The 14,757-nt window shown below is 55.5% G+C and overlaps 1 protein-coding gene across 1 annotated transcript in view; it reads left to right on the top strand.

Annotated features, from left to right (window-relative positions):
• Window positions 1-14,757, top strand: part of BIN3 (bridging integrator 3) — a 42,312-nt gene that overhangs the window by 23,953 nt on the left and 3,602 nt on the right. Inside the window, exons 3-8 of the mRNA XM_015079225.3 lie at window positions 5,412-5,452; window positions 5,883-5,944; window positions 9,090-9,226; window positions 9,783-9,823; window positions 14,243-14,384; window positions 14,600-14,734. Coding sequence (XP_014934711.1) covers window positions 5,412-5,452; window positions 5,883-5,944; window positions 9,090-9,226; window positions 9,783-9,823; window positions 14,243-14,384; window positions 14,600-14,734 — 558 coding nt within the window. The remainder of the gene's footprint in view (window positions 1-5,411; window positions 5,453-5,882; window positions 5,945-9,089; window positions 9,227-9,782; window positions 9,824-14,242; window positions 14,385-14,599; window positions 14,735-14,757) is intronic.

Genomic DNA, 14,757 nt, shown 5'->3' on the forward strand with positions numbered 1-14,757 from the left:
GCTTTGTGTCTCCAGAGTTTAATCCAGGGCAGATCTGAAAGGGAAGTGGTTTTGAGAAGGGTCTTTTATTCCCAGCGCTCACTACCAAAAAACAAACAGGCAAACAGAAAACCCTCCCAACACCCTTACCTCTATAGAGATAGCCGTTGTTCTCTACAGAAAAGTATAGGTTAGAATTCAGTTTCTAGCTTCTTTGCCAGTTTGTTGACGGAAAGATCTCTGGGTCTTTTAATCTGAGGAGTGGCAAGGACTCCCCAGAGGAGGGACAAATGGACAATCCCAGCACCTATGGACGGCCCTACAGACAAGCCCACAGATGGGCCCGCGGCTTCCCTCTTCCCCTCCTCACGTCAGTCTTGTTTGGGATGGAACTGCGGTCCTCTGACTTCTGGAATCTGCTCCCCCAGTCAGACTGGGCACCAAGTAGTGGTTAAGAAGCCAGATGGGGTAGGTTTCCTGCCTGGATTCCCACCGGCTCCGCCACATGCTGTATGTGACCTTGAGCAAGGCCCTTTACTGTCTCTGAGCGTTGGCTTCCTCCTTCGTAAGTGAGGATCTTAGTACCTATGCCACTGATATAGTATGAGTCTTGTGTACATGAGGTCATGTGTATGAACCACTTAACACAGTGTCTAGCACATGATGAGCCCTCAATAAATATTAACTACCTTGTGGGAAGATAGTTGATTTGACTCTTTAGAAACCACCGAGGACTCAGCCTGTTCCAAGCAGCCGGATCCCCTACTACAAGGAAATGGTAGGCCGGGCCTTTGATCCCTCACAAGGAATCAAAGCCGACTTAGGCTTTGGAAGAGAGTTACTTGCTCCCTCAACTCCCCAGAGGCACCGAAGTATAGGGAGCGAGAGCCTGCCTCTTCAGTCTCGTTCTCTGCCGCACAAGCCCCTCCGGGGCCCCATCATAGGCCGAGCCCGGGCAGCCGTCTCAGCGCCTCCGGCAGCTGCCCCCAGACAGTGGTGACGCGCTACCGTTCTTGCCCAGGCACCGTCAGAGGCGCAGATGTGGCTGCCTGCTGCCTGGAAGTCATGGCGCCCCCGTCATGGGAAGAAACGCTCACGTTATCTTCAGGGAGTTTCAGGAGGTTTTTGGCTCAAGGTACCCAACTGTCAGACACAAAGAAAGCATTGTGTGTTTGCTCTCACTGTTCTTCTGCACCCAGGTTATTAACACAAATTCCATTGTTGTCAAGGCTCTGGCGAGGGAATGGCATGTTCTCTGCAGGGGCTGGCCACTGGATGGAGGCGGAGGGACAAAAGCTCGCCCACCTCCCAGTCCGAACCCTCCGCACCCTCTGCTTACACCCCTCCTGCCCCACCAGTCCCATAAGGTAGCTGGAGCATCTTGGCATGGCAAAAAGCAGCCTCTTCCCCGTCCGTAACCTTTGAGGAGGGAAGAGCTCTTGGAAGCAGGGGTCACCCTGGGTCTCGCACACAAAGGAAAGCACACTCTTAGACTCCGAGCTAGGCAGGCATGCCACAGCGTCGGGGCAGGGGAGCATCCTGCCACACGGAGCCCCCACTTGAGGACAGTCTCCAATTGCAAAGTGGAGAGCCTCTCAGCCTCATTTGATCATGTGGTAACACATGATCCACCAAAGGGAGGCTGCTTTCCGCCCCTAGCACCCCTCCAAGAGGGGGCTTCCGAGATCACCCAGTGTGCCCTCTGCCTCAGCTCTGATCCGACACGGCTTAGCTCCGGGGCTAGAGCCGGAGCCCTGCCTGCCGGTCTCCTTCTTCACTTCACCCCGAGCATCCGTTTGGGTGAGACCTCAGCCCACTCATTCATTTAACGAATACTGACTCCTGCTCCATGCCAGCCTGACCCTAGGCGCGGGGGGTAGAGCGCTGAGCAGCACAGTCTCACCCCTCCACCTTGAGCCTTTGCAAATGCCCAGAGCAGCGGGCCGTCTGGTGCTCATTCCCCCTTCGCTAACCTCGCCGCCCGGCCCGGCCCGCCCTGACCCGCTGACAGCCGTGCACATGTGTTTGCACTTGCACTGTTGACTGGGGGCTAATCGCCTTTTTGGCAAAAGCATCAAGCATTCAGAGATGTTCAGATCTTCCGTGTTTGGCTGTTTCCCTCGGAATGGAGATACCTTGCACTAGGACTCCAGTGTGTCTCCTTATTCCCTTATCCATTATCCGAGGGGCCAGAATCCTGGTGGTGTTGCCTCGGATCTTTCCCCAAGGGAGGAGAGCGATCTTGAGAGCAACCCACACCTGGCTGCCAGAGGCAGAAGGGGGACACGTTCATGAACATCTCAGGCTCTCACGTGGCCGTGAGCAGCAGCAGAAGGATCGAACTCCACCCTGACATACTTCTCAGCTGCCGGGGTAAGACCTCAAGCGGCTCCCCAACCAGAATGTTCCAGCCCAGTTGGAAACCCGCAGTCGCTCGCTCTCCGTGCAAGTCCAAGCATTCCCAGCCAGGGGGACCAGGTGCTCTCTGACATCCCACACACGCACCGGCACACTTGGGGATTGCAAAAGAGAGCGCCAGGAGCCAAGGCCGGAGCTCTCTGCGCCCGCCTCCCTCTGGGAGCACCCACTGCATGTTCTTCATCTTTAGAAAAGCTGGAGTCTGACCAGGACATCCTTGACTTCGTCTTTTTGGAAAAGAATACTTTTAATACGTAAAGACTCTGCTTAGCCGTCACATCCTACAAAATAAGAGGGGTGATATGTCCAGTTAAGGGAGGCCCAGGTGTAACCCCCGGGCACAGGATCCTGGCTTAGCCCAAATCAGCATTCATCCCAGCTATCAACTGACCCTGTGCTTTGCCAAAGGGCCACAGACCAGTCTGCACCCCCAGACTTCTCTGGGCACCCCCAGCACCCCAGCGCATGGGAGAAGAACAAGGAAACCCTATCCACAGGCCAGGCACCGAGCTCTGTGCTCTACACAGACTGTTCGGTGATCCTCTAAACAAGCCAACAAGACGGACACTGCTACCCCGTTTCCTTGGCAGCCACTGAAAATCTTCCCAGGGGAAGGCCGAATGGAGTTATCCCATTCGTCTAGAAAAGTACGTGAGACTCAAAATGTTAGGTAGTGTTTTTAATACTGCACAGCTGGTATCAGAGTCCACCTGTCATCCGTCTCTGCTCGTTCCTGTCCCCCACCTTCCTCGACGGTGTTGGTGGAGAAAGGGCTGGACCGTCCCAGTGCGGGCTTGCTGGGCCCGGGCGAGGCCTCGCTACCCCAGAGCAAATCTCCCGCCTGCATCGCGCCAGACGCTCTTCCGGCCTTTGGCTGAGACTTTGATTCCTGCCCAGCTACACATCCCCTGGGACAGGTAGCACTTTAAGCTTTTTTCCGGAACATACGCTTTAGTGGGAGCGAAGTTTGAGCTTCCTCTTAAGAGCAGCTTTTGATGGATCATAGGAAGGTGATGATGAAAACATTGGGTTCCTGGATGGAAAAACAGGGGGTCTGTTGAAAAGAGGGCAAAGACTGTAGGGTGGAGGAAACCGATGGTGAATTTTACTTCACGACTTTGTGTCAGACCCCAGGTGCTGGGGTCAGAAAGTAAAAGGAAAGACCCTGTGTTCCTGCTTCTAAATTTTACATTTCAGTTGAGGAACGTGAGGTGTGTCCATGCAAGGGCGACATGTGGTTGTGCCCCGGGACCTTAGCTAAGTAGGTTCTCCATGCCATTCTCTAGCCCCCATCCTCCACGGGGCTGTCCATGGTTTAGGTTAGAGGTGTATTTGTTTTATCTCCCCTGCCAGGACCCACATCTGTTTATTCACCAGAGCATCTCTCTCACCTGGCAGATTGCATTGCACTTAATAGGTGCTCAATAAATGTTTGTGAGGTTATTGAATGTCATTTTAAAAAGGGGGCCGGTGCTGAACTAGGAGTCTGAATTCTAGCCTTGGTTTGCCTCTGACTAGCCCTGAGTCCTTATATAAATCACTCCCCGTCTCTGGGCTTCGTCCTCTGTGTTTATAACATGAAATAATCGGCCTGAATAATGTTTTGCTGTTATGTGACTGTGTTGAGTTTACCTAAATGCACATGAGTGTGGGGTCCATGGGCTTTCAGAATGCTCCTTCATGGGGCACTGTGACGGAAGGGTGCACTAGCAAAGAACAATGGGGCCTTGACACTTTCCACAGCTTTGGGCTCTGTGACCTTCAGCCTGCTGTGAGAGTGAGGACCAGGGTTTAGGGCTCTCACTGGAAGGCATCTCGGGGAGCAGCCAAGAAGGCACCTTTCTTGGGTCGTGGCTTTAATTCATCATGCTTTTAATTCAAAGCAAAAAGGGGGGTCGTGGCTTTAATTCATCATGCTTTTAATTCAAAGCAAAAAGGGGCTTTCCCCTTTTTGGTAGAATGCTTGTTAAGAGCACACGCCTTGGAGCCAGGCTGCCTATGTCCAGATCCTAGCCCTGCCACTAACTAGTCGTGTGAGCTGGTGCAGCATACGTCCCCTCTGTCCTAGGGAGCTCCTTGGTGCAGTGAGGGCCACAAGTACACCTGCCTCTGCAGTTGTGGGGGAGAAGCCGTTCACAGAAGCATGCGGCGAGCATCCCGTGAATGTTAGCTGCTCTTAATTGAGCGCCTCAGCCCAGAGGCTCAGCACGCCGGCCAGGGAGCTCTTGCTGCCTCTGCAGAAGGGAACCAGGACAGGCCTCGGTCCCCTCCTCTCAGCTCTCAGGTGTCATATCCCTCACAGGCCACTCTCCTGAGAGGCCATTGCCAGGGCCCCGTTTGACGGATGGAGAGATTCAGGCACTGGACGTGCAAGTGACTTTCTTGGCTTCACCTGACATGCAGGTGGCAGAATTGGGATCAGGACTTACACCCATCTGATGTCAGTCTTGCTGGCATCGGGGAAATCTGGTTACTTATCAAGAATTTTAAGAGAGCCTTGCCGGTCAGTAGCAATAGTATTTGTGCCCGGTACATTCCAGCACACAGAGCGTGCAGACAGGACGTTTCTTGGTCCACCCTGAACCTCACAGTTGGTAAGCCCTGTGAGGAAACCAGGGCCAGGAGTAGGAGGGGACCCGCCTGCTTCCCCCCCTGCGAGTCTCAGTCACATTCACATTCTGAGCACCTCACCTGCCTCGCGATGGGAGGGGTGAGGAGAGAGGGAACGCAGCCCAGCGCCTGGCTCCCTGTGGTAGAGGAACAGAGCCACAATCCGCTGCTACTTGCCTGGCTGGCCCATCTGGGAGGGGAGTCTTGTGCCCTAAATCAAACACTTAATTAATTTGGGAACACAGGGATACTGTGTCGTTAACGATCTGCTGGAGCTTGTATGAACTGGACCGTGTTGTTTTCTGCATCTGGGGGGAGGGTGGAGAGGGAGTTTCAGTAGGCTGGCAGATTTTTTCCAGCGTGTTGTCATTTCTCCGATGATTGAGTTATCTCTTTGGTTACAGGTGGAGAGAGATTTTGAAAGGGAGTATGGAAAACTCCAGCAGTGAGTGTCAAAGCCCAGAAGGATGGAGGCTGGGGGGAGTGGGGGGGGGGGGCGGGGGGGGAAGGGCAGGAGCCTTCCACCAGGTCTCAGTTCCCGCACTGCCCCTTCCGGCACCTCCATTAGTGGGCCGCTCATCTGTCCCGTAAGTGCCACGGGAGCAGAGGGCAGCTCAGTTCACAGCCTGCCAGAAATTCTCCCCCAGCTGATGGCTATGTGACAGTCGTTAACTCATAGCCTTTGGGTGCTTGGCCTCATGCAGAGCCGGTAGCAGCCCTTCAGTCGGTGGGAAAACTCCCCATGGAGCAGGGGCCCCCTCTCCTGGCAGGCCTTCCAGGGCATCAGGCTGGGCTTCACTCAGGTAGATGGGAAGGAAGGGGGCTGAAGCAAGCTGACGATGCCAGGTGCCTAAGCCTGTGCCCCTGCCTTGCAGGCTGGAGGAGCAGACCAGGAGGCTGCAGAAGGACATGAAGAAGGGCACCGATGCTGATCTGGGTAGGTGGCATAGTCCAGAGCTGGGCCGGGCCTGGCCGGGTCACGGGTGGACCTCTGCCCCTCCGTCACGTCAGGGCTGGCTCCTGTGGTCTGTGCACAGATGCTCATGTCACCGCTCATCCAGAGGACATGGGTGGGTCTGAACACGACTGTCCCTGGCATCTCCAGACTACGTGTGCAGCGAGCCAAGGGTCTGATTACGGAGCCCATCTGTTATTTGTTTTGTGGATAGTTCCAGGTTCCCTGGGTGGCATATTTATCGTTCGCCACTGCCTTTCCAGCACAGGAGAAGCTGTGACCTATTGCTTCCTTTCTTTGGTACTTCTCCAGATAGACTGCACTGTCAGAGCACAGATGAAGGGAAGGTTGCGTTTTCAGAGTGGGCAGCTTTGGAAGCTGTGGAACGTCAGGGATCCATGAAGTGGAGAGCATGGTTTTCCCCACAAGAAATCAAAATAAATGGGGGACCCCTGGGGCCCAGGGTTCCTGGCCTCGTCCGCCCCCAGTGAGAACTAGAATCTGGGCAGAGAAAGCCCTCCTGAAGCAGTCACAGTCAGTGTATCAGGGTCACCGGAAGGCCCGCCACGAGGCAGATTGTCCAGCCCACCCCCAGGCAGTGCTGAGGCAGCTGGCCCGGGGACCCCATTTTGAGAACCACTGCCCCAGACAATTGAGGGAAATCAACTGCCTGGACAAGATCTAAAATCCCATTCTGTGTTCCCAAACAAGATCATCTGTGCACCGCCAGTCCCTGTTAGGTCTTTGTCGACCCTTATATTTTGAGGTGGCATCAGGGTTCCAGAGACCCATGTGGCGTTGGAGACCCGCATTCTCTTTAAGGTTCAAAGACCACCAGCCTCCCAATTGGTGCTGGGCTGGCCACACCCTCCCAGTCCCTGAGAGTGGAGGCTCTATGGCCCTGCCCTGCGGCACTCACTCACTCACATAGGCCAGTGAGGACTCCCAGTGGGATTCCACACTGTTAATTGACTTCAGATGGTTCGAACAAAGACAGAGGCAGAGGCCTGAAGTGTGAGGCTTTAGGAAAGAAAAGGAAAATTGGGAAGGAAGTCTCCCCTGCCCTACCTTTTCAGGATTTTTTTCCTCAACTATTAAAAAGTAGTGGAAGAAATTTTTCAAAAACGTTTCCAGTTTTGTCCCAAGTTTCTATCCTTTAATTATACTGTGTGTGACCATTTCATGATCCATTCCAGTTACACATGATGTTTGCTCCTAAGCCTACAAAGTCACTGCACAGATTTGAAAGAGGGTTCTTAGCTCCACTGCCTCAACATTTCTGGGAAGTATATATTTCCAGGCTTCTCCCATACTATGCCTGTTTGCTGGGTGACTGCAGCAGGCTACCAGATTAGAGGGAGGCCCAGGACAGGGCGCTGCGTGAGCCAGTCATCCACTGTGGGCTTCTCTGCTGGCATATGGAGGAGCCTGAGTGGAGAGGGACCCACTAGGCTTCCGTTTCTCCCACCGGAAACAGAAAAGTAGGCCCTTGGGGCCAAGGAGTAGGCGCGTGGGGCCAACGCGCTCCTCATATGGCAAGGCAGGGGCACATCTCTGGTTAACTGGAGTGGACCTCATTTCATTGATTCAAAGACATTGTTTCACTTTTAACATCTCAGAAATCAACACACCGTAACATAATTCGCAGCATAGTTTTTCTTTCTCAATGGCTATACATTAATGGTGTGTTACCATCTTAAATTCAGTGGCATAAAGTAGTGAGGAATACATTCAAAAACTTTTCTCCTGAAACCCTCAAACTGGTACAGACACTATGGAGCAAGCATGCCCCTTCTCCAGTCTCTCTGCCTGCCCCTCTAGAATTTTTTTGTTTGTTTGCAAATAATGGAGACCCGAAAACTTGTATGGGACTGAGAACCCCAAAGCTGCCAATAGACCTCCATCCTGCCTTGGAGCTGCCCTCTGATTTCCAGGCTCCCCATGTCCCCATATCCTCTGTCAAACATGGTGTAGAAACATGTGAACAAGGCTACAGCAGGGCAGTGGCCTCCATCTGTGGGGAAATGGTACCAGAGAAGACCTTTAACAACATAAGCAGATACTGCAGCAGAGCCTTGTGGGGCCTGCCCACAGCTGTCTCCAGACGGATCACCAGGAGAGGAGTGGGCGGCAAGGCAGGTGCCCAGGGTCTAGTCCTGGCTCGGCACTTAGAGCTGTTTGACCTTGAGGGAGTTATAACCTCTTTGGAGCCTCACCCTCCTCATCTGTAAAACAGGGCCAAAATACACTACCTGAAATGTCTCCTGCGTTGTATGAGCCCTGGATAAAACAGTGGGGGCACGGGAACCCTGCAGAGGCAGGATGGAAACCTGTCAGCAGCTTTGGAGTTTTTGGTCTAAAGTACAAGTCTTTCAGTCTCCATTACGTGCAAACAAAAGTCTACAGGGGCAGGAAGAGACTGGGAAGGGGCCGTGCTTGCTCGGTAGGGTCTGTACCAGCTCCAGAGGCTCAGGGGAAAACAAGTTTCTGAGTGTATGTCATTGAAACCAGGGGTTGCCTAGCCACACCAAATCTGGCCTCATTTTGTCAATAAAGGGGCATTGGAACAAAGCCACACCCATTCTTTAGGTACTGTCTGTGGCAGAGTTGAGTAGTTGCAGCAGAAACCATGCAGCCCACACAGCCTGCCATCTTGATTTCTAGCCTTTATGGTATGTTTGCCAGCCCTCGTGGGGCACACTCTTACTCTCGTCCGTGAGAGGGTCCCAAACCAAGCTTCATGCCCAAACCACCTGGAGAGTTTCTTTAAGATACATGTTTCTGGATTACAGACTTACTGAGATAGACTCTTTAGAGCTAGAAAATAGGTATTTTTTACGGCTTCCCGCCCAAAGGATTCTGTTAAAACCCAGAGTTTGGGAAATGAAGTCATTGCCAAAGGTAAAGGTGCTCCGAAGAACTACCCAGAGCAGCCTCAGATGGTCAGGAGCGAACACCATCCAGTAAGGACCGGTGACTTTCAGCTTGTGGTACTCTGTAGCTTTTCTGGCCTGTGGCCGGGGTGGTGGTCAGGGTATGGCCGCTGGACTGAGGAAGGACAGCGTCCTAAGGACAAGACCTTGAAGCCTGTCCCTTCATAGGTTCACCGAGCTTTGACTTCTTACAGCCTTATCCAAATCTGCTGTGAAGATATCCTTGGACTTGCTCTCCAATCCCCTCTGCGAGCAAGACCAGGACTTCCTGAACATGGTGACAGCCCTGGACACAGCCATGAAGCGGATGGACGCCTTCAACCAGGAGAAGGTAGCTGGGGTCTTGCTCTCCCCCTTCCCGTGGCTTCTGCCTGGGTGGAGCGCCCGTGCAGAGTCCTCCCAGGGCTCGGTCTTCCGACGCCCTCAGTGCTCTGACACCCGTGTGTCACGAGTCCCGTGAGCGCGTTCCTGGACCTGCTTCGGCACCCTGTGCTGCCCGTGACTCCCACGAGCTCGTATCGCTCACTGTGAGACCCCGAGGGAGGCAGGGCAGCTCTGCTCACCCGGAGCCCCTCACACATTCTGTAGCTGCCCACCCAGCCTGCCCCCTGAGCACGGCTGTCAGCAGCCTGCAGACGGTGCTGGCGGGAGGAGAACAGACCTGGAACAAGAACAGTACTCCCTGCTGCCCTCGACGTCCTGGCCATCGTCGTCCTCTCCGCCTAGCTCCAGCTGCGGAGTCAGGGGTGCCCCTGCCCCATCTCATCCCCACCCAGGGCTGTCAGGACAGCCCTGACTGTCCCCTTTCTCAGGAACGTAGATCCTCCCCTTTTAGGAAGAGTCTGACTTCCCCTTGGTCTTGATTCATTGGGTCTTTCTTTCAACAGGTGAACCAGATCCAAAAGACTGTGATTGAACCCTTAAAAAAGTGAGTAGTGGTCATCTGGGGACCACAGGCCTGAGGGAACTAGGCTGGGGGCGCTTATTGGAAAGGCAGGTCAACTGGCCGACTGGGGACCGAATATCATTTCCAGCAGCCTAGAACCCCAGACTCCCAGGGAGCTGACCGGAAACTCAACAGGGACGCTGGCGATGTGACCTGTGGCCCCAGAGCACCCGCCCTGCCCAGTGCACTCAGTGACTTGCGGTCTGCCCCAGCAGACAGCCTCTAGTCAGTGGTCACTTTGCCATCTTTCCCTCTGTTCCCGCTGAGAGCCAGAGGTCCCAGAGCTTGCTGAATGAAGCGAGCGGAGCGCTTGGCCAGCCCTCAGCGGGGATGAGCAAGGCCTTTCATCTCCCCGCCGCACCGGGAGAGCAGCTGCCTGCGGCGGCGCCCGGCTTCGGAGATGTGGGGGTGGCTGCACATGGGGAAGGGCGCAGCAGCAGGGTCCTGCCTGGGAAGGTCCCCAAACTCGTGACCCGACAGGGTCAGAAATTCTTCTGCGAGGCTCATCTTCTCTCAGGCAGGCTCTGGGCAGCCATCAGACAGGCCTATCCCCCAGTCCCCTGAGGTGGTGGGCTGGCGGGGGGCGGGGACAGGCAGGAGCATTGCCTTGAAGCTCCACATCACTTCATCTGCCCCCCTAGCCTCTCCCAAACTGACTCTGACCTAGAAAGGCTCCCGCTCCAGCCCGGCAGCTGCACTTTATTACCTCTTCTGTGGTGGTCCCTGGCAGCTGCCTCACGAGGCCTGGGTAATGAGGCTCTGCTAATTACCATTAGGCCTGGATCGGGGCCCGGAGGGAGATGAAGAGAGCAGGTTTTGGTCCTCTAGCCCCTGGCTTTGAGGTTACTGAGCTCTTCACTCCCTGTTCGGGTCCAAGGGGTGGGGTTAGGGAAAGCTCTTTCTGAGCCAGGCTGTCTGGAGGCTCAGCCCACCCTCCTTCCCTGGGCCCCTTCCCCTACCCCCTGCTCGGGCCCAGGTTGCAGGGCCACACAAGGAACTGGGTGCCGAGGAGGCTGGTGGCTCAGGAGGGAGGTGGCAGCAGGGGCTCCGTGGCTGGTGGCTTTCTGACCGGGTCCCCAGGACCGAGCGTTCACAGTTGGGTGGGAAGGACCACGGGCAGAGCAGACCCTGCCCCTGGCGTTCCAGGAGCTGCCACAGAGACACCCATGGCTGGCAGAGCTAGGCAGGGGACACCAGCTCAGAGAGCTAGGGGACTGACTCCAACCTCGATTTCACAACCAAGGAGGCGGCCTTGAAATCTGATGCCTGGCTTCTAGAGCCAAATGGAGAGAAATCCCGGCTGCTTCCCACCGCCCCAGCAGCCCACCACCTGCCAGGAAGGTGGGTGAGTGGCACAGGAGGCGGGCACCATCTCCGCAGCAGATCCGCTGACCTCTGCCTGAGCTCCCCCCCCCCCCCCCCGGGCCTGCTTGCCTACCCGGCCGGCTTCTCCATCCCATAGCCGACATGCGATCTCCCCCAACCACATAAAACCGGCACTGCCTGTTGCCGCCTCTTGCCAGGAGAGAAGCTCCCAGGGACCCCAGTACCGGAAACAGGAAACTGCAGCTTTCCTGTCCTCTGATGAAGAACATCACCACATGGCCACCCTGCCGCCCCCAGCCTCCCCCCAGGGGGCTCGCTCGGCCTCTAATCCCCCAGTCTCTGGGCTGTGTTCACATGGTCGGATGGGGATGCTTTCAATTTCCCTTTCCTGGTGGGTGGAAGATCCCGGCTGTGTGGGCACAGATTGAGGAATGGCAGGCATTCCCCACCAGGGCCGGCTGCTCCCAGCCTACCTCCCAGCCGGCCTCTTTCTCCCTCCCCCTTTCCCTCCTCCCTCTCACTGCCTCCTCACCCCACTGCTTACCCAGGGGAGGCAGTTTGGTTGAACCTTAGGACAGTCACCTGGGCAGAGCTTCAGCGAGGGTGTGGTGTAGGCCCAGCCCTGTTCTGCTTTCTCTGGAGGGCGGACACAACACAGATCTTAGGAGCTTGTGACCCAGTGTTGAAGCCATGATGGCGCTCTCAGGAAGAAAGACCAGGATGGCCCATAAATGCCGAGGGGGCGCTTTGCAGCGGAGTGGGGAAAGTGCTGGGCGGGCAGTCCCAGCTGGCCCCCAGCCAGCCCATGACCCTGGCCAGCGCCCTGCTCCTCCAAATCTGTTTCCCCATCTGTGGAAGGGGAGGCCTGAACCCAACCCCTGCAATGGCATTTAGTTGTCGTTTCTGTGCCTTTGATCCCAGCCCTGGGAATCAACCCCAGGTGACAACTGAGGGCGAGCAAAGAGATGAGTGCTCTGGGGTCAGAGGGCATCCGGAACTGCTCAGCCACCAGCATGGTGGTCGTCCCGCCTGGCACCTGCAGAATGCATCCCTGGTGCTGCCCTCTTTCCTAATAGGAGGAAACCCTCCACCTGTTGCTTCCTGCCCCATTCTTGTCCTGTCCGTGCCCACTCCTCCCAGGCCGCCAGCAGCATGGACAGCAGAGGCCCAGGCACTGGGGCCACCTAAGCAGGCCACTTCTAATGAGAGAATGAGGGTGGCCACTGGTGGCCTCTGGTCTGGTTGGGGTCAAGAGGGTGGTGGTGGTGGTGGTGGTTTCTCAGGCTCCGTTGCACCTGCTTCCTTGAGTCACAGGCCTCTCAGCTGCTGGTCACACTCCTCCCAGGAGGGGAGAGGGGCTTGCCTAGCAACTGAGACCCCCTCAGAGCTGCCGCCTGAGGCACAAACAGTGAGGCTGGTCCCTGCCCATGGTCTTATCTGTTCAGACCTACCCAGGATAGGGGACCTTTGTCCTGAAGGTACTGCTCCCCACACCCAGTTCACACAGCAGCAAGGAGGCTCCTCTGCTGGCAGATCAGTCATTCAAGTATCGATTTGATGACTGATTTGTCTAAGGGCATGTCTTACCCACTTCTAGCCTTTCCAGTTAGGTAGTGAGCCCATTAGGTCACCCAGTCAGTTATAAGGACTCATTTTAGTGTCCTTTCTTGGGGATAAGGCTTTTGTTTGACCAGAACCTACTGCCTGTATCTATAGCCTTGGCTGGGGAATTCAGTGCTTTGGTCAAATTTATGTTCTCTGTTCTCTGGCAAAAATCTTCATTACTCTTATGTCACGGGTACTCGTGATTTGTTGGGGCTTTTAAAAACCAAATTCATGATCATGCTTCTTTGAGAGGCAGACTTGGAAAATTGTTCTTCCTGTGGCATGTGAACTGCCTAAAGATGGCCCTGGAGCTGACGGGCACCTCCGGCCCCAGCATTGTGGAAGGGGAGGTCCCCACAGCATGTTGTCCCGGCCGCTCCTAGAGAAACCCAGTCTTCTGGCCCCGAGTGCCCCCTCTGTGCCTCTCAACCCCGAATAACCACTGTGCCACCATTTTCCTCAGTTGCGGGGCCCGACCTGCAGGGTAGATGCCTCCTGCCGCCTCCTGCCCTGCAGGCTTTGCTTGCCAGGCAGCTGCCCCATAGCTTCCCGTCCAGTTCCAGAAAACCTGCTTGCAGGCTTGCCTTGCCTTCTCCGACACTCCAATCGAGGGAAATACAGCGTCTCTGCCTGGGATGCAGTCCTGCCCGGTGTCTGTCTCAAGACCTCATTGCTCTTCCCAGTCAAAGATGATAGTCATCACAAAGATGATGCCCACAGGGGCCAAAAGTGTCCGCTGCCACTCTTTGTGAGTGGCCCACTCCTCAGCATTTCCCTGTGGTCCTTTTTAGTCCCGGTGGGGCAACAAGATGTCCTTGAGTCATTTTCCTCAAACATCTGGTTCAACGGTTCAGCCATTTCAGTGGCACAACCCGAGGGTTCCTGCTTTTCTCACGGTCAGCTGATAGAAATAGGCCAAGACTAGGTTTTGACTGCAGTTGTCACTGCTAGTGACACCATGAGGTGGCAGGGAGGTGCCAGAGAACTGGGATGCTTGAGCTCTCTGCTGGACAGTCACTATCCTGGTTGTGACCCTGGACAAGTCATGTCATCTCTCTGGCCTCAATTTCATTGATTGTGTTAAAGGAAGATGTTGGACAGATTATTCCCAAGAGTCTTCAGCTCTCCCATGCTCTGTGACAGGTCTCTGTCATGTGCGGGGTCATATGAGATGGGTGGGGAAGGGGCAGTGGCCATGCCAGTGGCTTCCTTGCATTCCTGCCCCTGTGGCTCACTCTGATCAGTAGAGTGACCCTTAGTCCTACTTCTCTCCTGTGGCCTTACCCCAGACGGCATTCTCAGCAGTGGGTGCTCCCCAGGGGCCACGGCCTCATCTGTCTTACCCACGTGAAATCCCCAAGACCTAGAACAGGGTCTGGCACTTAGTAGGCACTCAGTATGTATTTTTGAATGGACGCCGAGCTGCTGGGCTGCGGCTCCAAGAACAGCCTGTATCCGACTGTGCGGCAGGTTTAGCAGTGTCTTCCCGAGCCTCAACATGGCGGTGAAGCGGCGGGAGCAGGCCTTGCAGGACTACAGAAGACTGCAGGCCAAGGTGGAGAAGTACGAGGAGAAGGAGAAGACGGGGCCAGTGCTGGCCAAACTCCACCAGGTACCAAGAAGGGAGAGGTGGGTGTGGACAACGGGCCCCGTGGGTGACGTGTGGCAAGTTCCTCCTTCACCTGGGGACCAGCTTTGGGGGCTAGGAGACCAAGACACCAGATGTGATCCCCACCCCACCCCCGCCCCCAACATACACATCGTGCCCCCAGCATACACTCTGGATAAGCTACCAAGAGCTGTGACACCCAGTGTCTTGTCCCTCAGGCCCGAGAAGAGCTTCGGCCTGTGCGGGACGACTTTGAGGCCAAGAACAAGCAGCTCCTGGATGAGATGCCGCGGTTCTACAACAGCCGCCTGGACTACTTCCAGCCCAGCTTTGAGTCCCTGATCCGAGCGCAGGTGAGGCGGCTCCCCACCCTGCC

The sequence above is a fragment of the Acinonyx jubatus genome, chromosome B1 (assembly GCF_027475565.1).
Source record: "Acinonyx jubatus isolate Ajub_Pintada_27869175 chromosome B1, VMU_Ajub_asm_v1.0, whole genome shotgun sequence".
Classification (NCBI taxonomy): domain Eukaryota; kingdom Metazoa; phylum Chordata; class Mammalia; order Carnivora; family Felidae; genus Acinonyx; species Acinonyx jubatus.